A 24,705-nucleotide genomic window follows, 5' to 3' on the forward strand; every position below is an offset into this window, starting at 1 on the left:
CCCTGCAAAGTGCTCTGACTGGCTCAGCGATGGCTCTCGGGCAGGGATTGGCTGGGAAGGCTAAGCCATGGAAGGGGCAAAAGTCAGTCAGAGTGAGAGCAAATTCAGATGACGAGGAGGAAGAGCAGAAGGGATGAGAAGGCAGAAAGACTGGGCTGGGACTTTGGGGGAGAGTCTAAGCACCACTGGGGCAATGACAAAGACAGGGCCAGGTATTTCTGTTAAGCTAGTTGGGGGCAAGGAATGTGACTACCAACTCTGCTGTACTCTACTCTCCCAAGAGCTTAGTACAGTGCTCTGCACATAGTAAGCAATCAATAAATACCACTGATCGATTGGTTGCTACATCATTATCAGCAAGATGTCCAAAGGCTACAAAAGTGCCTAAGGGAAGGACAACAATGGGTCCATAGATTTTTATCCTTGGATCACCTTTGCATCCAGGCACCACTAGAGGCTGCCAGACACCATCCACTCGGAAAACCAGCCGGCGACTTTGGCCTCAAATATCAACTGCCAGGAGCAGGGGCACTCTGTCCCTTGATATTTTCAATGTCACTTATCTCATTGTTGGGACAGCACTACCATCCTTCCCATCTCACAAGCCCGCAACCTTGGTGTCATCCTCTACTCCGCTCTCTCGTTCACCCCTCACATCCAAGCCGTCACCAAAACCTGCCGGTCTCACCTCCGCAACATTGCCAAGATCCACCCTTTCCTCTCCATCCAAACCGCTACCCTGCTCGTTCAAGCTCTCATCCTATCCTGTCTGGATTACTGTATCAGCCTCCTCTCCGATCTCCCATCGTCCTGTCTCTCCCCACTTCAATCCATACTTCACATCGCTGCCCGGATTGTCTTTGTCCAGAAACGCTCTGGGCATGTTACTCCCCTCCTCAAAAATCTCCAGTGGCTACCAATCAACCTTTGCATCAGGCATAAACTCCTCACCCTGGGCTTCAAGGCTCTCCATCACCTCGCCCCCTCCTACCTCACCTCCCTTCTCTCCTTCTACAGCCCAGCCCGCACCCTCCGCTCCTCTGCCGCTAATCTCCTCACTGTGCCTCGTTCTCGCCTGTCCCGCCGTCAACCCCCGGCTCACATCATCCCCCTGGCCTGGAATGCCCTCCCTCCGCACATCCGCCAAGCTAGCTCTCTTCCTCCCTTTAAGGCCCTACTGAGAGCTCACCTCCTCCAGAAGGCCTTACCAGACTGAGCCCCCTCCTCCCCCCCCACCCCTCCTGCCTTACCTCTTTCCCCTCCCCACAGCACCTGTATATATGTATATATGTTTGTATGCATTTATTACTCTATTTGTACATATTTATTCTAATTATTTTATTTTGTTAATATGTTTTGTTTTGTTCTCTGTCTCCCCCTTCTAGGCTGTGAGCCCACTGTTGGGTAGGGACCGTCTCTATATGTTGCCAACTTGTACTTCCCAAGTGCTTAGTACAGTGCTCTGCACACAGTAAGTGCTCAATAAATACGATTGAATGAATGAATGAATGAATCTCCTCCAGAGTAGCAAGAGGCTAACTCTTTGCTGGAAGGAAGCGGCCTGTAGAGTGGAGAAAGCTTCTGTCACTCAGCACTCTCCATAGCTACGGACTCCATAAAGTCTTAATATCTAATAATAATTAATAATTGGGATCTCTGTTAAGCATTTACTCTGGGCCAAGGACTGTACTAAGCACTGGTATAGATACAAGAACATCAGGTGCCGCGTGGGGCTCACAGTCTAAGTAGGAGGGAGAACAGGGACTGAATCCCTGTTTTGCAGATGAGGGAAATGAAGCAGAGAAAAGTGAAGTGACTTGTCCAAGGTCACACAGCAGGTAAGTGGCAGAGCCAGGATTAGAACCCAGGTCCGGGCTCTTTCCACTAGGCCACGTTGCTCCTCTCATTCAAGTGTGGATTAATCTCGTTTCTGGGCAGGAAAAAAAATAAACTTTTCTTTCTATCACTGAGGCAGTGCTTCTTCCAGAGCCAAAGGCCTGACTCCTTTCTTGTCAGCCTGTCAAGACCTTAAGGCCCCCAACAGCAATTATAGATGAGCTAAATCATACCTTTGCTTTTAAATGTTCCTTTTTGTGCAAAGGAATTGGGAGAGGAGGAGAAAGTAAGCTCCTCCAAGACCTAGATTCCATCTTTGACTTCTACTGGCTGGTTTTCTCGCTGCCTAATTGGGTGCTGTGCATAAAGGAGGGGATCGTTGAAGGCTGCTGCTGATTTAGTCCTTTCATCACAAGACCCCCCCCTACGCTGTGAGATGCTATCAGCAATTCTTTGTCTTGTCTACCCTCAATTTTCTCTCACTCCCTCTCCCCCGGGGGGATGGATCTGGGGCAGACTTGGCTAGGGCAAATTCAGGAGGAGGTGTAGCAGGAAAGAATGTGCACTCTTTGAACACTGGGAGTCCAGTATGCCACTCAGCTATTCGGTCTGTCCCAGAATTTCAGAAGAAAAGGCTAATGCAGCAGGTTTATTAGTTTCAGGGCAAAAGGCAACTGTTTTAAAACAAAAATTGGCACTGACTTATGAATGCAGGGATCTTATGTTAACCTCCCACCAATATAAAAGCCAACAAACTTTGCAAGGAGTGGATCCTTCATTCCTGGACAAAGCAAGGAGCTGATCTTATCGAGGTCTCTCTGAAACAACATCATTAAACAAGATTAGTTACACTGCAAAGCCTTAAGGCCTCTCACAGGGCTAACCATACCCCATCTTAGGTTTTCCTGGGCCTAGAGGAAGAATAATAATAGTTGTGGTATTTGTTAAGCACTTACTGTGTGCCAAGCACTGTGGTAGATACAAAGTAAACCAATTGGACCCAATCACAGACTCATACGGGGCTCACAGTCTATGAGGGAGGGAGAACAGGTATTGAATCCCCATTTGACCAAAGAGGAAACTGAGGCAGGTGATTTGTTTAATCTCCCACAGCAGGCAAGTGGTGGAGCTGGGATTAGAATCCAAGTCCTCTGACACCCAGACCTGTGCTCTTTCCACTAGGCCACGCTGCTTCCCCTGCAGGGAATCTTTACAATCCCGTCCCATTACCCTTGATTTCCCAGAATCTCTGTCGAAGGTGTAAGCTCCTTGTGGGCAGGGAACATGTGTACCAACTCTGTTCTACTGTACTGTCCCAAGTGCCGAGTACAGAGCTCTGTACACAGTAAGCACTCAATAAATACAACTGCCTATGTTTGAGTCCATGCTGAATAACTAGAACTGCACAACTTCTGAGAAATCATTTTCCAATCTTTTTATACTGTGACCACCATGCTCCAAAAATCAACCCCCACCAGCAGCTTTCATCGAAAATGCAACAAAAAGGTTCTTTTCCTAAAATAAATTACTAAATAAATTAGTCAGTCATCCGTTCAGGAGACTCACCATTCCATGCCCCTCCCACTTAGCTCTAACAAGAGCTAATACTTATGTAATAGTTACATAAGACAACAGACAGCTTGTCCCAACTAACACCAGTTACATGAATCCCTCTTCCTGAAAGCCAAAGTGAAGGCCAGGAGAACTCTCCTTTTCACTCTACAGCTGTCTGGAGGAGCAGACACTTGGCTTCTCAGAGAGAAGGTGTCTTTTTTTTAAAATGATATTTGTTAAGCACTTACTATGTGCCGTACACTGTACAAAGAGCAGGGATAGGTACAAGCTAATCAGGTTATACATAGCCTTACATGGGTTGCTCAGTCTTAATCCCATTTTTCAGATGAGGAAACAGGCAAAGAGAAGTTAAGTGACTTGCCCAAGGTCACACAACAGACAATAATAATAATGGCATTTGTTAAGTGCTTAGTATGTGCAAAGCACTGTACTAAGCAAGCATGACCAGGATCAGAAACCTCGTCTTTCCGGGAAGCAGTGGGGTCTATTGGATAGAGCCCACGCCTGGGAGTTGGAAGGACCTGGGTTCTAATTCCGGCTCTGTCACTTGTCTGCTGGGTGACCTTGGGCACTTCACGTCTCTGTTCCCTCATCTGTAAAATGGGGATTAAGACTGTGGGCCCTATATAGGACAGGGACTGTGTACAACCTGATTATCTTGTATCTACCCCAGCACTTAGTACAGTGCCTGGCACATATTAAGCGCTTAAAAAGTATCACAATTATTATCATTATTATTCTGACTCCCAGGCCTGTGCTTTATCCACTAGGCCAAGCCACTTCTCATGGATACACCGACATTTGCAATGGGGCTGCCAGTCTCTTTCAAAACAGAAACTAAGCTAAGTGCTGTTAGGGCTTACCTCCAATCTCAGTACTTAGTTCGTCTTCCTTTTCCTCATTTGGCTTAACCCCAGTTTCCTCTCCCAACCAACACCCGGGGGGGAATTCTCTTGAAATTGAACAGCCCAATAAAGCCCTATCTAGCCCACCCTCATTTTTTTTTCTCCCCCAACAAGGGTCTGAAACTATCAGAATTTATTCCAAGATGCCTAGGTGGAACTTTCTATGCAACTCATTCTCGCCTCTTCATATGATCATTAGATAAATTTGGATCTGCACCCATTAAGCACTTGATATTCACCCTTCAGCCCCACAGCACTTTGGTAAAAATCCGAAATTTATATTGACTTCTGTCTCCCCCTCTGGACTCCAATCTCCTTGCAGGCAGGGAACGTGTCTACCAACTCCACTATACAATATTTTGCAAGCACTTAGTACAGTGCTATGCACACAGTAAGTACTCAATAAGTACCACTGATAGATTGAGTTTACCAGCCTTTTCTCTTCACTCACCCGGCTGTGCTTATTGACAAAGAATCTGCTGGGGGAAGGGGGAGGCCACTGGAGGAAACGTCATCTAACTCCCACCACTTCTGCACACTGGGTAAACTGCTACTGCGAGCATCCAGCGATGAATCACCCTGCTGATTACACTACATGATTTGCCTATTAGTCTGCCTCAAGTCCTAGCTAGAGCTATTCTTCTATCTACTTAAGGCTTCCAGGATCCTCTTTAGCCCCACCCACCTACACGCAACGTGATGACTGAGATGTGAGGAGTAGCCCAGCTTCTGCCTCCACTCCAGACTAACCACGGAACACTGCGGGCAAAATCCGCAATCTCCACGTCTACGAGAGCCACAGAACGTTAGGTAAGTTTTGAGTCTGGCTCTCGGTGAAGACTGGGGAGTCCATTGGAGAACACCCGGCAGCCAGCTCCTAGGCAAGGGGAGGAAAAAGAAAAGGAGGGATTCAGAGCTGCCAACCAGTAACCTGTCTTTCGGTTTGGGTGGACTTTTCCGATATGCACTATGGGAACACAACCAATCGCTGTAAAATGCATCACAAGTGTAATTTTATTTACATTAATGTCTGTCTCCCCTCTAGACTATAAGCTCGTTGTGCGCAGAGACTATGTTATATTGTACTCTCCCAACTGCTTAGTGCAGTGCTCTGCACACAGTGCTCAATAAATATGATTGACTGACATGTCAAGTACTGCAACAGCGAGGAACACAACTACACCAGTGCTGGTACAAGTGGAAATTTAAAAGCATCACATTCTGAATTCTTTTATTTTGAGACATGCTGAATAGCCTGCAAAGTGAAGTTGCTTCATCCAAGAGAGGAAAAGAGAACTATTGTCACTTAGTGGGGGGGGGGGGGGGGTAGAAAAAAAGCTTTACAAAGAGTGGCAAAGATAAGTCCTAAAGGGCTGTGGGCAAATCAGAACATCAACATGCCAACTCTGGGGTCAGTCTGTATCTATCTTCCAAATTGCTAATTATGCAAATAGAGCCAGGCCCCAAATAGTCAATGCTTTAACATTGGCCAGATCCCACTGCCTGTGACTAAGACGACCAGTGTTACATCAATACTAAAGAGCACTTACATAATTCTCTTACATAGTCTCTGCATGGAACGTACTTAAAGAACACCACCACTCCAGTAGGAAAGGCTGGCAGTTGCTTAAGCCAAAATGTTCAAGTAGAAAATAAAAAAGTTTCCAATGCCCACCCATTATTAAGCCCTTTTCCCCCCTATCACTCACCAATGCACACACAAAAAATAATAATAGTATTTGTTATGCACCAAGCAGTCATTACCAATAATTTTTATCCCCTATCCAGGACACCCAAAAAGAATTCCAAGTCAAAACACCTTTTTCCAGTCACATCACCCCCATAAATACAACTGTAAGTGCCGGGTGTGGTGTGTGTTTCAGGGGGTGGGGAGGAGAGGGAGAGGGAGAGGGAGAGGGAGAGGGAGAGGGAGAGGGAGAGGGAGAGGGAGAGGGAGAGGGAGAGGGAGAGGGAGAGGGAGAGGGAGAGGGAGAGGGAGAGGGAGAGGGAGAGGGAGAGGGAGAGGGAGAGGGAGAGGGAGAGGGAGAGGGAGAGGGAGAGGGAGAGGGACAGACTCTCATATATTCACCATGGCTCAGACAAGGTCCTTGTGGGCACAAAATGTGTCACTTCTCTGTTTTGTACATCCCAAGTGTTTAGAACAGTGCATGGCACTCAGCAGGTGCATGATAGGTGTGGTTACTATTATAAGAGAAGTTTAAAAGCTGGATTCTTGGTGAAATTGAGAAATGAGAGCTATGGAACCAGTCACCTAGAAAAGAGTGAAAAATGAGGATTAGGTGCCATAATTTGAATTCTTTCCAGATGTGCAGATCCACCAGGTGATCTCCCTACTTTGGGCTTCAGCTTAAAGGCTTTAAGGCACTAAATCGGCACTCCTTCCTACCTTACCTCACTGATCTACTACAATCCCGCCTGTGAACTCCACTCCTCTAGCGCCAACCTCCTCTCTGAACTTTCATCTCATATATGCCGTCGCCGACCCCTCGCCCATGTTCCTCCCTTGGGCCTGGAACTCCTCCCCTCTTCACATCGGACAGTTCAGCTCTCTCTCCACCTTCAAAGCTATTCTAAAAACCTATCTCCCCCAAGAGGCCTTCCCTGACTAAGCCCTCATTTCCCCTGTCTTCCCTCCCCACTGCATCGCCTGCATACTTGGCTGTGTTCCACTGAAGCACTTTGATACACCCCCCAGCCCCACAGCACTGTATAGTGCCTGGCACACAGTAAGTGCTTAACAAATACCATAATTATTATTAGATGCGGAGACTCTACCATTTCCCCTATCTGGAATTTACTTGAACGTCTTTCTCCCCCTGTAGACTGTAAGCTCCTTGTGGGGAGGGATCGTTATCTACTCTACTGGATTGTACTTTCTCAAGCTCTTAGTACAGTGCTCTGTACACCAGAAGTTCTCAAATACCACTAACTGATTCACTGACAAAAAACAAAGAGGCTGCTTACCAGGAGAGCAGGAAGCTAGACCATAATGTGGTCAGGCCTCAGTCTGTAGTCATAACAAGTCCAACAGGGCCAAGGATGGAACCAGTTGGATTTCAGCAGGCAGGCCACACCTGGGCAGGTTATAGAATACTCTAAATCTTTCCTGTCAGGCAGCATGGAGGGACTTGACAAGCTAGTAATAATGATGCTCTTTATTAGGTGCTCACTCCATGCCAAACCCTTTGCTAAGTGCTGTGGTCAGTAGAGGATCGCCAGATCTTTCAGAGTCCCTGTTCTACCCGAGGCTCTTGAAGAAATTGAGGAAGACATGAAGACTCCACTTTCTCAGTTACACAACTGGGGCCTCTCGGCACTTTTTGAAAACTCTGGGGGATAGCTGGTCTGAGTCCAAACGACAGGGAGTGAAATTGGCAAGAAGATTTGCCAGTCCCAAACCTGAGGGAATCTGTGGGGTTCAGGGTGGATGGGGATGTGCAAATGAGTGCCTCTAAATAGCACATACAGAGCAGCTGGTCTCCCATGGCAATTTGGGGATTTTTTTCCCCCCTCAGGGTTGCAATCTGGAATTTGACCTTTACAACCTGAAGAGTCAGATCCCTGAGGGCTAAGGTTGCCCTCGGGCCTCTTGACTTCTGGAGGGCCAGGAGGAATGGGAATAGAATCTCTCTCCCCTTTCAACATTAGACTGTAAATTCCTCAAGAGCAGAGACTGTGTGGCCCATTTTTATTGTAGGCTCCCTTGGGCCTTCTACAGTGCCCTGCACAAGTAGGTGCTCAATACCTACTTTGAGTGATAATGCTCAAAGGCCCGGTTTCTACGGCCATCTTGCAGAGTGAGTTTTTCAGCGAGAGTGGACCTGTTCGGGAGTCTCCAATATTATCGGGAAAGTCCAGGGGTGCAAAGAGGCTTGACTTGGCAGATGGACTGTGTGGTGCTAGATGCTAAAGACATTGCTAAGGCTCTTGCTGACTGCAGTAGTTTGAGGACTCTTGCTCAGCCTCCACAGCTTTTAACTGGATTTGTTACTTTAAGCAGGCTGCCGAACCTTCTCACTTCTAATGCTAACCTTCTCACTGTACCTCAATATCGTCTATCTTGCCACCGACTTCTCGCCCACTTCCTGCCTCTGGCCTGGAATGCCCTCCCTTCTCATATCTGACTCTCCCCCCACCTTCAAAGCCTCACTGAAGGCACATCTCCTCCAAGAGACCTTCCCTACCTAAACCCTCCTTTCCTCATCTCCCACTACCTTCTGCGTCACCCTGACTTCCTCCCTTAATTGACACCCCCACCCCCGGCCAGAGCACTTATGTATATATCTGTAATTTATTTATACTAATGTCTGTCTCCCCCTCTAGACTGTAAGCTCGTTGTGGGCAGGAAATGTATTTTACTGTTACATTGCACTTTCCCAAGAGCTTAGTACAGTGCTCTGCAGACAGTAAGTCCTCAATAAATACGATCGAACGATTGAATGAATTCTAGCGTGGCTGGACTGGATGAAGAACCCACATCACCAGCCCAAGGAGGAGGTGGGGGTGTATGAAGGATGTGCCCGGTAGCTACGAAGTTTTTCTTGTGCTTGTCCCAGGTGAGGGTTTGTCTATCTCTTCTCCAAAAGTGTCCTGCCAAGGAAGCCTAAATTCTAGACTTGGAGCCTGGAAGGCTGGAGATGCTCGCAAGCCTCAGTCAAATATGCAAAGGGGCTCCCCTGTGGCCTTAGCGGTTTGCCATGTCCTTGACTGATTCGAGCTGGAACTTGCAGTTCTAGGCAGAGTTGTCGACTGTGTTACATATGGCCCGAAGGGCCTCCCCTGATGAAAGATACAGATGGTCCCTGAAGGAATCCAGTGTTCTTTGTTGGTACAGTCCGTGCTGCCAGAACATGGTTTTCACTACGTGTTTTGGCTAGAGCATAACGGCAGAATTAGGGGAACCGTCTTCCGAAGGCATGAGCCTTTCTGGATACGGTGCGATGCGGGATCAGAAGAAATGGTTGCATCCGTGTGCCGGGCACACTGCACATGGGGTGACCAATACCACTCCAGTTTTCCTTACAGCAGGGTTCTGCGAGAATGCCACTCCTGCATTAGAGAACTAGATGCTCTTATGTGACACTGTGGGCCCGGTAGGACACTGCCCCTGCTGTGGAGTTCAGGAAGAAAGGCTCTACTGTTACGGGGAAAACTAGTCATCTGAGCCCAAAGGAACCTGGACCCCGAGTGACTTTCCTCATTAGCCCTGTACTGATGCCAAACACTCTGGCAAAGTGCACGTCTCACACACCCAGAACACACCCCCTCGGCCGCTATAAAACTACAATCAACTTCACCACGCCAGTCACCTCCTGTTATTCTTGGGACTCCATCCTTCTCATAGAAAACTCTCCTTGGCTTGCAAGTACTCTTTCATACTGTATTCAGCAGATTTTCAGAAAAGGATTTAATTTTTTTTTAAAAGGACGACTAATCAGAGCACTCTTTGGCGGTTTCGGCGGATGTCCCTTCCAGTCAACCCATCCATCATTTAACTGAGCATTTTCTGTGTGCAGAGCACTGTACTAAGTGCTTGGGAGAGTACAATGTAACAGAATTGGTAGGCACGTTCCTTGCCCACAAAGAGCTTACCGTCTAGAGGAAGAGGCAGATATCAGTAGAAACAAATAAATTACAGTTGTGGACAGAGGTGCTGTGGGGCTGAAGGGTTGGGAGAATAAAGGGAGCAAATCCAAGTGCAAGGGTGACGCAGAAGAAATGAGAGCTTTCTCAGGGAAGGCCTCTTGGAGGAGATGTGCTTTTAATAATGTTTTGATGGTGGGGAGAGTGATCATCTGTCAGATATGAAGAGGGAGGGCATTCTGGGCCAGAGGCAGGACGTGGGCGAGAGATCAACGGCAAGATAGATGAGATCAAGGTACAGTGAGTAGGTTGGCATTAGAGGAGCAAAGCGTGCAGGCTGGATTGTAGTAGGAAAACAGGGAGGTATGGTAGGAAGGGGCAAGGTGACAGTGCTTTAGAGCTGATGGTAAGGAGTTTATGTTTCAGGGCTTTAATCTCAGGCAGAAGTGAAAAGAGAAACACAGAACTGGGGACACAACACTAAAGAACAACAAACCACTTTCTATATAAAAGTGGCTAATTTTTAAGCAAGAACAAACCCATTCCAGACACTCAAAAATCCCACTCCCATGATACTGATTTTCCTTAGCAATTCTTCTCATCTGCCTGATAGTTCTCAAGACAAGTTGGGGTTCTGGAGAAACAGGATGGGGGGGGGGGGGGAAGAGAGAGAGAGAGAGAGAGAGAGAGAGAGAGAGAGAGAGAGAGAGAGAGAGAGAGAGTGCAAGCACTGTGCTGCACTAAGATTTATTTACAAAATAGGATTTAGACGGGTGACTGCATCTTACAATATACCGTCTGTTTTCTACCTAAATGTCTTGAAAGCACTCGACTCCAATAAACCCATGGTTAAGAGAAAAACAAATAAGAAAGCCAGAGCCAAATGGCATCAATGAAAACTACATCAAGTCCTTAAAAAAAAACCTCACCCATCCCATTCCTTTCAATTTGCTAAATGATTTCAGATTTAGATGGTGGAAGTTGGCATCCCTGATCTGTTGAGACTGCAACCCTAGTTGTAGTTCGGTTCACTGATAACAATTACCTCTGACTACCATCACAAACACAGGCTAGGTACATTTCAAACACAATAGGTAATGGACTTACATAGACAGTGGAAAAGAATTTACCAAATACCCAGGAATCCAACCGGTTGCAGTTGCTCTCAACTGTGGAACTGAAAACTGCTTTCTCTCAACATACCAGATAGAAAGAAAGCACTTTTGTGAGACCTTGGGCAAGTCACTCCACTTCTCTGTGCCTCAGTTGCTACATCTATAATATGCGGATTAAGACAAGTAAACTGCCTGTTTACTTGCTTTGATGTCTATCTCTCCCCTTCTAGACTGTAAGCTCAGTGTGGGCAGGGATTGTTCTCTCTTGCGTTGCTGAATTGTACTTTCCAAGCCCTTAGTACAATGCTCTGCACACCAAAAGCGCTCAATAAATATGAATGAATGAATGACTGTGAGCCCCATGTGGGACAGGGACTGCATCCAACCTGGTCAGCTTTTATCTAACCCAGCTCCAATGCTCCTCCAGGACTCCATGCTGCCTGAGTGGGGTCACTGTTCTACGACTCTTTCCCTCTAGACTGTAAGCTCATTGTGGGCAGGGATTGTGTCTGTTTACTGTGCTGTTGTACTCTCCCAAGTGCTTAGTACAGTGCTCTGCAACAAAGCGCTCAATACATATGACTGACCAACTAACTCAATATGCCTGCCTACTACTCAGTTGGGAATCAGTGACAATAATGGTGTCAATCCACTCTCTTGTTTTCCCCCTCTCCGCTTAGGGGTGCATACTAGCAGCCCAATGTAGCTGCTGAGAAGAGGTGGTCACCAAAGTTGTTCTAAAGTCACCTGGGGATCCACAAGCCGGACGTGAGTCTTTGGCTCACTGTGGGTGATGGGGATTGCTTCACAAGGCAGAAGGACGAAAGCAAAAGCGTGTGCTTGGTAGCTAGAGGGGGAGGAGATCTTTCCCTTGGCACCCCTGCAGGTCTGAGCACATTCACCCAGCCTGCAATATACTTCTACTTGTGGCGGAACCTGGGAGTAAAATATAAATCGTTACATAACCATTCAAACTGCACTGGGGCCTTAGGCAGGGGAAGTTTCAACAGACAAAAGGAAAGCCAGGAGCAGGAGTCATAGAACCTCTGCTACACTGCAGAGGGAAGGGGAAAAAGGATAAGGGGGTGGAAAGAGAAAAAGAGGGTAAAGGGGCAGAGCTGGAAAAGCAATTCCTTTTCTTTTTTGTTGCAGAGTTTGAGCACCGGTGATAATGCTACAAATTGCTGTCATACTGTTCACCAACTTAAGACAGAGCTAAGAGAGTAAAATCAGAAGTGCAGATACACAGGAGTCTTTAGTGTGCAGTCAAAACCAAGACCAATCAGTGGTATTTATTGGGCACTTACTGTGTGCAGAGCATTCATTCATTCAATCGTATTTTTTGAGCGCTTACTGGGTTCCAAGTTCCAAGCGCTTGGGAGAGTAGAATACAATAAGACACATTCCCTGCCCACAGTGATCGTATAGCCTAGAGGAGGGGAGCACTGTACTAAGCACTTGGGAGAGTATAATACAACAGCTGATAGTCCCATTCCCTTTAGGTTTGTTTTACCATTCACCAATGAAAATTTAGCTACTTTTTTTTTTTAATCCAAACGGTGGGGCAAGACCAGTTAATGAGATTCTGGGCTTTGTAGGCAGGAAACATAACTTTGGGTAGCAATGAATTACTCTTTCTTTGACCTGAAGAAGTGCTAACTACAGCAAAATCTGAAGAGGCACCGTCCAATGTGAAACTGGGAATTGGGGAACAAGTATTTGAAAGCTTCTTCTGGTTTTCCATAACCTCTAAGCATTCATACACCTTCAAAAAGCAACTGCCTCTTCCTATGCCACTTAATAATAACTGTGGTATTTAGTAAGTGCTTACTATAAGCCAGGAACTGTACTAAGCACTGGGGAAGATACAGGATAATGAGGTTGGACACTGTCCCTGCCCCATGCAGGGCTCACAGTCTTAATCCCCATTTTACAGATGAGTCAACTGAGGCCCAGATAAGTGGCGTGACTTGCCCAAGGTCACACAGCAGACAAGTGGTAGAGGCGGGATTGGAACCCAAGTCCTTTTGACTCCCAGGCCTGTACTCCATCCACTAAGCCATGTCCACTTTTAGAGAAAAAAACATGGTCACTGGAAAGCACATGGCCTGCTACACAGTAGGCTGGAATAAAATCAGTCAATGCTCAATAAATACAATTGAATGAATGGTATTTATGGAGCACTTATTGTATGCAGAGCACTTGGGAGAGTACAGTACAACAGAGTTAGTAGACATGATTCCTGCCCACAAGGAGTTTACGGCCTAGAGGGGGACACAGACGTAAAAATAAATTACACATAGGGAAAGTGACAGAGAATAAGGGTATGTACTTGAGTGCTGTGGGGTTGAGATGAGTATTAAAGTGCTTAAGGGGTACGGATTCAAGTGCATAGGTGACACAAAAGGGAGGGTGAATAGGGGAAATAAGGTCAGGGAAGGCCTCTTGGAGGAGATGTGATTTTAGCAGCAGGCTGAAGGTAGCTGCGGGGGCGGAGCGGGAACATGGAGATCTGTCAGACACGGAGGGCGAGGGAGTTCCAGGCCAGAGGGAATACATGGGCAAGGGCTCGGTGGCAAGATAAAAGATTAGGTTTCTTACGGATCGAACTTTCTAGATTAATGCACAGAAGGCCATTAGAGGAGGGGGGTGAGGACAAGTTGGGAGAAGGCCCTCTGCACTGCCAAAAAGGAGGAGAAGGGTCATGGGAGGGAACTCTGTCAACAGTGGTAGAGAAATCATCCAAAGGATCAAGGAACGGGAACTAACAAGGGCTGACTTACAACAGAAGAGGCATTTTTATCTGGAGAAATTTTAAAATAAGCAGCCAGGGCGGGTCTGGTGGGAAGGAGACACAGAAAGGGAGAAGAAAGAACACTTCCACAATCTACACAAATTGAAGGTGAGCAGGAGGTAGAAAGATGTGGCACGCCTGGCTATGTTTGGTAAAATGAGAGAGTTAACCTGAAGCTTGGAGAACTTGTAGACAAGTCTTTTCCGAGGAAAAAGCCACATAGGGAAAGGAACACAAGGACACCTTTTTATCAGAGTGTCAAGTGGCACAGGATTTCTGGAGGGCTTGGACCAAGGATTCGCAGGACCCAGAGTGGGGAGAGGTTTAAACACATAAGGAAAGAATATGCAGGAATTAGTTTAAATTTGCTCTGTAGGGTTAACACTGTAGAGACAGTCCGAATGAAGAAGTGCCCAGGGGAAAGCCCAAGTATGCGTACAAAGTGTGAAGGCGGCAACTGGCAAATTGGGAAAGAAGGCAGGAAACATATGGGAACAGTTTCTGTACATATCTTGCAATTTATTTTATTTACATTGTCTCCCCCTCTAGACTGTAAGCTCGCTGTGGGCAGGGAATGCATGTTTGCTATATTGTACTCTCCCAAGCGCTTAGTACAGTGCTCTGCACACAGTAAGCACTCAAATGATTGACTGCTTTAAAAGTTTTCGACCAACAGCTTGAATGAACTGTTCTAATGGAAGAATTTAGAAATAGCAAATACAGAAAATTTTTTCAAAGCCCCACAATTCTTCAGGAGAAAACGAGGGTCATTATCAGGGCCTTTTTGCTGGGCAGGCCTTTTCCAAATAATAATAATAATAATAATAATGGCATTTATTAAGCGCTTACTATGTGCAAAGCACTGTTCTAAGCGCTGGGGAGTTTACAAGGTGATCAGGTTGTCCCACGGGGGGCTCACAGTCTTAATTCCCATTTTACAGATGAGGTAACTGAGGCCCAGAGAAGTTAAGTGACTTGCCCAAAGTCACACAGCTGACAAGTGGCGGAGCTGGGATTTGAACCCACGACCTCTGACTCCAAAGCCCGTGCTCTTTCCACTGAGCCATGCTGCTTCCCTAATCCCAAATCCCACCCCACTGGGCCCAGAAATCTGTGGCCCGTCCCAACCCAACTCAACCCAATCCTAATCCACATTCAGAGAAGCCCCAGATCCAGCTCCTACTCATCCAGCACTGAGCCCGCTGGAAAGTGAGCCTGGATGAAACCCAAAGTGCTGGAGAAGTGATTATCCCAGGGTAGTGAGGAATTTTAGTCTGAAAAGCAGCATGGCCGGGTGGAAAGAGCCCAGGCCTGAGAGTCAGAGGACCTGGGGTCTAATCCTGGCTCTGACGCTTGTCTGCTATGTGACCTTCGGCAAGTCACTTCAATTCTCTGTGCCTCAGATCCCTCCTCTGAAAAATGGGGATTCAATACCTGTTCTCCCTCCTACTTAGACTGTGAGCCCCATGTGGAACCAGATTACCTTGTATCTAGCCTAGTACTTAGTACAGTGTTTAACACACAGCAAGGACTTAAATACCACAATTATTATTATTCTTTTAGTCCCAATAGCTCAGGAGGCAACTCCCTTCTAGACTGTGAGCCCACTGTTGGGTAGGGACCGTCACTATATGTTGCCGACTTGTGCTTCCCAAGTGCTTAGTACAGTGCTCTGCACACAGTAAGCGCTCAATAAATACGATTGAATGAATGAATGAATGAATGAATGTGTGGAACCACCAGCTACCACACCATCTCTCTTCCCTCCCTTTTCCCTAAACCTGAAATCCTGCAGAGGAATCAGGGCACCTAGACTCATTCATTCATTCAATCGTATTTATTGAGCGCTTACTGTGTGCAGAGCACTGTACTAAGCGCTTGGGAAGTACAAGTTGGCAACATATAGAGATGGTCCCTACTCAACAGCGGGCTCACAGTCTAGAAGGGGGAGACACACAACAAAACATATTAACAAAATAGAATAAATAGAGTAATAAATATGTACAAACATATATACATATAAACAGGTACTGTGGGGAGGGGAAGACGGTAAGGCGGGGGGAGGATGAGGAGAGGGAGGAGGGGGAGAGGAAGGAGGGGGCTGAGTCTGGAAAGGCCTCCTGGAGGAGGTGAGCTCTCAGTAGGGCTTTGAAGGGAGGAAGAGAGCTAGCTTGGCGGATGTGCGGAGGGAGGGCATTCCAGGCCAGGGGGAGGACGTGGGCCCAGGGTCCAAGGCAGGACAGGCGAGAACGAGGCACAGTGAGGAGATTAGCAGCAGAGGAGCGGAGGGTGCGGGCTGGGCTCTAGAAGGAGAGAAGGGAAGTGAGGTAGGAGGGGGGTTGGGGCGCTTCCTGCTGTTTTAACTGCCAATCCCACTCGATTGTAAACTCTGAGGGCAGGGATTGGAGTCTACCAACTATTGTATTGTATTCACCCAAACGCATAGTAGAGAGTTCTGCATACAGTAAGCATTCAGTATCTAACCCAAAGTCACAGGTTCAGGACCTACAGATCAGATCTAGCCTGCCCAGATGTCTCCTTTGAGAAAGTACTCAGGGCCACCTGAGTAAGTAAATCTGTACATTCTGACTTACACCTTGTATTCCTACGGCATTCATTCACCTGCTCATCCACTTCTTTCTCCTCTCTGGAAATTCTTCTAGTGGGTTTCTCTCCCCCTGGATTATAAACTCCTTGAGGGTAGGGATAGTGTTTACTTCCTCTACAGTACTCTCCCAAGTGCTTAGCCCAGCCCTGAACAAATACCACCAGACTGATTGACTTGCAAGTACAACTCTAAAGGCACAATGGCTTAGAAACAAAAAGATGGACCTCTCACCCACAAATGGGAGAAATTACAGACTATGGCATTTCCTTTTCTTCCGGCTGCCTGTTGTGGGAAGACTGGTAATCTATTGGCCAGTAGGAGCTCCACACATCTTGAGGGTTATGAACTGGTCTGACCCAGAACAGCCAGGCTGCTTCTGCAAAGTCCTTCTCAGGTGACTGATCAAAACAGGCCGGGGGGGGGGATGCACATGACCGGCATCACGCAATTGACTCTCAATACCTAAAAACGGTGAATCTTCTGGGCCTGGAGGATCAGAAGAAAGTGATGTCAGAGCTAGCTTTCTCTTTTAAAATAGTAAGTGAATAACACCGTGGTTTATGTAATACTCAGCTGAATCCAGCTCCATTTCTTCCAAAACAGCTCCAGAATATAAGGGGACTGAAAGACATATGACACTCACCTACACCATTTAAGAAGGAAATGAAATCTTAGGGACTGTATCTGGAAAGCTACAATTTTATTAAGACCATAATCCCTCGAAATATGTGCCAGGCTTCTTTCCTCTCCCACTACTCTGCTGAAGCGTCACCATTAGGGCACTGCAAAGATCGAAAATTTGGTAGCCAGGCCCCAACCCAAAGAACGAGCCCATGCCCAACACAAAAGCTGGCTGAGCCCAACTTCACTTTCAAGCAGGGCATAGAGGGAGAAGTGGAAGGCAGAGCTATCCAACCATGAGCTGTGTGGCTGCTCCTATGGACTTTTTTTTTGTGGTGAGTTCCCGGGGAATTCAATTCATACTTGCAGAGCCCACCAAGCCTGCTGGGAGTCAAATTTTCCCCCACCTCACAAGGCCCAGATGGAGGAGAGGGGAAATATACACAGGCCACCCCTGCCACAGTCTGATCCTGGACACCTTTCTGAGGGCTAGACTAGCAGGTAGGACTTGACCATCTTGAGTGGTTGCCCTAGGTAGCACAAGGTCACTTAATTGGGAGTTATGCTAAATCATGGGAACTGATTTAAAAAAAAGACACAAAACCAAACAACAACAACAACAAAAACCCTACTCCTCCCAGACTCTGGCACATAACATCTACAACCTACTCAGGAGAGAAGGCACGGCGATAGCCCACAAATCAGCAAGGACATACTCTAGGGAAGAAAATTCAGGGAAAAATATGGAAGAGAATCACTGGGTCCACTTGCAGGTTAATTAGAAACAACAAACTATCAAACAGCACCAAGTACTCTCCTCCAAATCAATGCCTGATTTGGGCCTTTTTGTTTGTTTGGTTCTTTAACTTATCACCACCTCTCTGCCCTACGATCATTGCTGCTTGAGGACAGCAGTGTCAGCAGGGCAATAATCTTAACTGCTTCAATGACCCTGAAAAGTCCTTGTAGCTTTATTAATATGGGAAGATCCTTGCCAAGGTTTATAAGGAGCCCATCGCTTCCATTTGCAAGCAACTGCTTTCGTTTCAATCACAGCCACCAAAGGAAGGTTTGCTATGAATTGAGCCATCAGCCAGACAGATATAGTGTGTGCACACGCACACACACACACAAGAATACTTTAAAAAGCAATACATGTCTTTTCCCTGGATCTCAGAGAATCCCAAACTTGTACTGGGAATACTGGCTTAAAAAGCCACAACACGTTACCTGTTCCTACAAATACCAACAACGGTCATTTTGTTCTCTTGACACTTCCTTGGTGGATGTTGAAATCATTTTAAAACATATGTGAAATTCTGAATGCTCTTCCGAACAAAAGTGTTCTCTATAAATACCTATGTAACACGGTGCTGCATCATTATCATGAGATTCCCCGCCATCACAATCATGGATCTGGAAAAACTTCCAAAGTCATCTTTCCCCCTCTCTCCCTTCCTCCCTGACACATTCCCCCACCAATGCCTTGGGTGAATCAACTGTTAAATTTTTGCAAATACCACCAGGAATGGCTGCTGGGCTCCAAATTCTGCCAGGAGGAGAGAGTTGGCAAGCAGTAAAGGAGAGGTTTAGGGGCAGGAAGGTTGGGGGGAGCTGGAGGAGGTGACAATGGATGTGGGATATTTCTTTTAATTATTTGATAATAAACAATGTTTTCAGTCAGAGGTGTGACTTTCTGCATATCTGTATTCTAAAGTAAACCAACTTCATATGAAATAGGATCTTGAGTCCATAGCCTTTAAATAAAGTGGCATTTACCACAGTCAGAATGGGGTAGTGAACACATAAAACAGAAATGGGGGGGGGGGAATATTTCAATGGTGTTTATTAGGTACTTACTGTATGCAGAGCATTGTACAAAGCACTTGGGAGCATACAATGGAGTAGGTAGACATGATCCCTGCCCTCAAGGACCTTACGATCTAGCAGGGAAGACAGGAAAATAAATTACAGGCAGCAGAAGCCAGAGTATAAAGATCTGTATGTAAGTGCTGTGAGGCTGGAATGAATATCAAAGTGCTTAGGGGTAAGAAAAACAAACTGCCATTCCTCCAAAGTGCAAAAGATCCCTGAGATTAGGGTAGAAGGTAGGAGATGGAGGTGTTGGAAGGCAAATGCAAGGGGGCAGGGGTAATGTATTCCCGAAGCATCTGGCAAGAATAAAAGTTGAGAGAATAACGAAGATTCTAGAAATAGAAATCAAACAGAAATCCAGGAAAGGATAGGCCAACCTCGCCAACAAACAGGGAGACAATGGGCGGGCCGGAAGGAGGGGGCTGCTGGAATTTCCAGGGCTGTTTAACGTCAGAATCCCTTCTCCTTTCCCAGCTCATTTCATACTTCGCTAGCAAATGATGTGGGAAAAGATCCAAGTCCTACTGGGTTGTTCAGTTACTAGAACAAGCCTTTTCAAACTGTCTCTTGTACTTGGATTTGTAGCCTTTATTCACCCACCCTCAGCCCCACAGTACTTATGTACATATCTGCAATTTTTTATTGATTTTAATGTCTGTCTCCCTCTCTAGACTTTAAGGTCCTTACGGGCAAGGAACATGTCTACCAACTGTTATATAGTACTCTTCCAAGTGCTTAGTACAGAGCTCTGCATGCAGTAAGCGCCCCATAAATACAACTGTGATTGATCGACTCTCATTCCTTAAGGATACCAACCACTGCAATCCCCGCCAACCTTTTAACTCCCTCCTCAAACCTACAGTGTCCCTGCCGCTCACCCACCTCATGATCTGGTCAACTATTCTGTTGGGAAAACAGATATCATAAGGTGTGAACTTCCCAAAGTCTAGTCACTGCCTCATCACCATTTTCACCCCTTCCTCTTTCTTCCTCTCATCTGCTCTCTAAATCTCCCCTTTCACCTCTTAAAAAACACTTGCTCCCACTCTATCCATTCCCTTCTTAACCCTTACCTTCAACCTCTCGCTCTCAAGTGACTACTTTCCCTGTCTTTAAACACACTTAAGTCTTCCCTATATTCAGAAGTCTTCTCCGGATCCCATAGACCCCTCTAGCAAATCAACCCGTCTCGCTGCTCCCATTTCTGCCCCAACTCCTCCTCTGCCTCGCTGACTACTTCTCCTCAGTTTCTCTCACTGGCTCTTCTTTGGCCTCTGGTTCTCTAACCGTGGGGCATCTCTCAAGGCTCAGTTTTCAGACTCCCAGAGCTCACCTGCCCCTATGAGGATGGCTCCCAAATCTTCCTTTCTAGCCCTGCTCTCTCTTCTCATCTGCAATCCTGTATTTCGTCTTGCCTCCAAGACGCATTGGATATCCTGCCGGCACCTCAAACTCAGTATGTCTAAAACAGAACCAGTGAGTCAGTCAATCGTATCTATTGAGCACTTACTGCGTGCAGAGCACTGTACTAAGTGCTTGGGAACAGACAATATAAACAGGCACATTCTCTGCCCACAACGAGCTTAATGACTACAGTCTCATTCCCCTGCCTCTCAATCCACTCCTCCTTATAACTTGCCCATTTCTCTCAGTAACACCACTATCTTGCCTGACCCGGAAACACGCAGCTTTGGTGGTCGACTACAGCCCAGACCACCTTCCTCAAGTGTGGCTCTGTACATACAGCTCCATTCTTCAAAAGCTTCCCATAATTACTCATCTCCCTCCACATCAAGCAGGAACTCGTTATAACTGGCTTCAAGGCCCTCCACTAGGGCCCCTCAACGTACCCACTGATGCTCTTTCATCCGCTGCTCCTCTGTCTGCTTGCATTCTTTCCACCTGTCAAGCTTATTGTACCTTCTTTGCAACCTCCCCCACCTCCAACCCCATGCCCACCCTGTTCCCCTGGCCTGGAACTCACTTTTCCCACCCCAATCCACCAGACCCTCTCTTCGAGGCCCTCAAATCCCACCTCCTTCAAGAAGCCTTCCCTAATTAATCCCCACTATGTCACATTCACCCAACAGCCACCCACAGCACTTATGTACTTCATCCCCATCCTTATCACTTACCTAAGAAATTTTTCTATAAGGCAAACTCACCCTTTATACACTGTCTGGATCTTTGTTCTCCTCCAGATCCCACAATCTATACATTATGTTTTCCCCAATTAGATTGAGGAGAGGGAACATACACCTTGCTATACATCCATTAGGCACTCAGTAAATACCACTGAGTGAGAAAAGTAAACACGAGCTGTGCCCCAAGACATATGTTGGCTGGTTGCCAGTGAGGCAACCTTGTTGACTGCCTGAGGATGGATGGTAGAAAGACAACTTGCATGCATGCATACACTCACACACATCCCTCCCATGCCATTTCCCTGGGGAAATATGGAGGCCTGTGGAAACTGATGCGTAGGGAGAGACAGACCAAAATGTTTTTGGGAGTTCACCCTGTCTCCCTCAACTCCTATTGACAAGTCTTGGGATGTTCAACTGGGCACCTGCACCAGAATCCACAATAAAAGTTGGAGCCACCCACCCACCCACTTGTCATTCCAAGCACTCACCAAACTCGTCAAGCAAATCGTCCTCGTCATCTCCATCGTTGTCCTCCTCCATGGCCACCGCTGTCATCTCCTCCTCCTCCTCCTCCTCTTCCATATCCTCCGGCTCCAGGTCCGGGTCCAGATCTGGATCACTCCCTGAAATCGATTCGTCAGACATAGCCTCCAGTGTTTCTCACTGTGCATTACCTGCACATGGTCTACTGCAAGGCAGACCTGAGAAGGAGAGAACAGAACAACAAAGAGTCTATTACTTACTAGCCAAAGCTAAGTACCACAAACGCTTGAGGTCCTCAGACAATCTCATCCTCAGTGGAGATCAACTGCAGCACAGCCAGCATGGGAAGCAGGAGATTCTCTGCCAGGACCATAGCAGGTCAGAAGCATTCTGACCTTCACCCAATCCTAGCCAAGGGGCTCTTCTCCCTTGTTACCATCAGCAGTGGCCTCTGGTTTTAAAGCACCGCTGTAAAATGAACCAACGGGCCAGTTTATCAGACGACCAACAGTTTTTACTGAGCGCTTACTCAGACAAAATCATGAACCTCTGACATATTTTACATCTGCCAGGGCGAGTTGCAGGAGCTCACTCATGTTTACCACCTATGGTATCAGATCCAACCAGCACATCCTGACCTTGATATATTTTGAAGCAGAAACCGGTTCCCCTGCCAGAAGACAGTCGGAAAACAGAATACCGGATTTGTTAAAGTAACAGACTTTGTGGCATCCTAAAGAATAAAAAGCTAGGTCACACTTTTTGTTTGGACTCGATCCAAAAGAATTCAAAACATGCTGGAGCACTTAAGCCTTGTTTGTAGAGTCACACTAATGTAATAACTCAGACACATGCAGATTTCCTAATTTTTAAGGGCTTTGCTTTCTGCTCTTTAATGGAGAGATTTACCTCAGATTAGGTGGATGCTGTTAAAGAAAATAAATTGGCTGAAATGTCTATTTCAGATCCTAAAGATCCCTTCCACCTACCCAAATAAAGGCTGAGGCACAATTTCTGCTCCCATTTAGATCCCCATTTCTCTCGCACCCATAAAAAAAAAAAAAGCAAAGCTCTGGGACAAAAATATCTTAGAATCGGGCTCTAGCTAAAACAGACCTTGTATCTTTCTGGGAGATGGACAGAACATCCAAAATAAAGTGTAAAGTGCTACGGAAAAAATTAGAGAAAACTGAAGACAAATAAAATGTATATATAAATGAACGTTTGTCCTAGAGGGTCATGAATTTGTTCAAGACAATGGATGCAGAAAACATCTGTGAAATGACTTGGTTACAAGATTCAAAGTTGGGTAATCTAAAATCTCTTAGGATTCGGAAATGAAAGGCCCTCTCATATATACTAGAGAGTATACTGCACATTAAGTTAGTAATGCACATTAAGCACATTAAGGGCTTTCCCTTCAAAGCCCTACTGAGAGCTCACCTCCTCCAGGAGGCCTTCCCAGACTAAGCCCCCTCCTTCCTCTCCCCCTCCTCCTGCTCCCCAACCCCCCGCCTTACCTCCTTCCCCTCCCCACAGAACCTGTATATATATTTGTACATATTACCCTATTTATTTTACTTGTACATATTTATTCTATTTATTTTATTTTGTTAATATGTTTTGCTTTGTTGTCTGTCTCCCCCTTCTAGACTGTGAGCCCGCTGTTGGGTAGGACCGTCTCTATATGTAGCCAACTTGTACTTCCCAAGTGCTTAGTACAGTGCTCTGTACACAGTAAGTGCTCAATAAATATAATTGAATGAATGAAAAGTTATATTTGTGTTAATGTCAAAGCAGATTTCAGCCTCTTTTAGAATCTGCACACATCTACCCTACACCTTTGAAACCTCCAATGGCTGCCCATCCATCTCCGCATCCAGCAGAAACTCTTCATCATCGGTTTTAAGGCCCTCGTTCAGCTCCCCCGGCTCCACTTACTTAACCATGCTCCTCTCCCGCCAGAACTCAGCCAGTACACCTGGCTCCTCTAAGACCAACCCACTCCCTGGGCCTCAGTTTCATCTCCCTCCTACACGGAACTTCCTCCTCTTCATTAATAGCCAACAAACCGCCACTATCCCCTTCTTCAAAGTCCTACAAAAATCACATCCCTTCAAGGAAGCTTTCCCAGACTAATTTCTCATCTCCCCTCCCTACCATGTCACCTATGCATTTAGTCTTACTCTTTAAGGACTTAGGTATTCATCTCTACAGCACTTATGCACAAAACCTTGCCCTGATTGCTTCCCCTACCTGTAATTTGTTTTAATCTCCATCTCCCCTGCTGGAGTGTAAGATCCTAGAGAGCAGGGAGCATGTCTACCAACTCTACTGAACTCTCCTATGCTAGTAGTATAGCAATCTGCTCAAGGTAAGCACTCAAATTCCACTGATTGAATGATGTGCCTTTACATCAATATGGTGGCTTTCAAAATAGCTCAAGTCAGTCCACTGAGAATTAACAGCTCTGGATGTAGCATTAACTTGGCCTGGTAGCATTATTATAGCATTATTACTGTATTATTATTGTAGCATTATAAGAATTGATTTGTAAACTGATCTGTGTTTTGGCCTCTAATATGTAATCAGCTGAACTACTTTTGTTGTGTCCCCAATTGTTCTAGATAAGAATAAATCTTGTGTTTGGCTTTCAAGTGGGTGGTTGATTGTGGATTGTTGTTCAAAGAAAAAGGGTTTTAATGAATCTATAACTTCACATGCTGAAAGCTGGTGCAACGGAACAAGCCATTTGAAGATGCTGACAGGATCACGACAAGTCATGCCATGCAAAATGGAGGGAAGCAAGAAACTGTCAACCCCTTACATGCACCATACAGACAATAAGAGTCCTTGAAAACTGTCCACAGCTCCAGTCCCTTTTGGGTTGAAGAACAAGTCATTTTAGCCATAAAAACGTTTGAGTGTCAGTAATGTGATAGACACTATTTTTTATAAAACCCTCAAAATGATAAACAACCCTGGCCACTACCTATGATCTAGGCCCTCACTACCAGTCAGGAGGCTACAGGACAGAGTTCTGTTCGGGCCAAAAGCAACCCAGGCTCACCCCAGGTATGTAGCCTTCTACCAACCTCAAGTCCCAGCCAGACTTCTAGCAGGGAGCAGGGCTAGGCTTGTA

At 46.3% G+C, this 24,705-nt stretch overlaps 1 protein-coding gene across 1 annotated transcript in view; it reads right to left on the reverse strand.

The window, feature by feature from the left end:
* The window catches only part of RAD54L2 (RAD54 like 2), an 87,157-nt gene that overhangs the window by 33,736 nt on the left and 28,716 nt on the right, over window positions 1-24,705 (reverse strand). Inside the window, exon 2 of the mRNA XM_038770901.1 lies at window positions 21,569-21,781. Within this exon, the coding sequence (XP_038626829.1) occupies window positions 21,569-21,725 (157 nt within the window). The 5' untranslated portion in view covers window positions 21,726-21,781. The remainder of the gene's footprint in view (window positions 1-21,568; window positions 21,782-24,705) is intronic.

This window comes from Tachyglossus aculeatus, chromosome X2 (genome assembly GCF_015852505.1).
Source record: "Tachyglossus aculeatus isolate mTacAcu1 chromosome X2, mTacAcu1.pri, whole genome shotgun sequence".
Taxonomy (NCBI): Eukaryota; Metazoa; Chordata; class Mammalia; order Monotremata; family Tachyglossidae; genus Tachyglossus; species Tachyglossus aculeatus.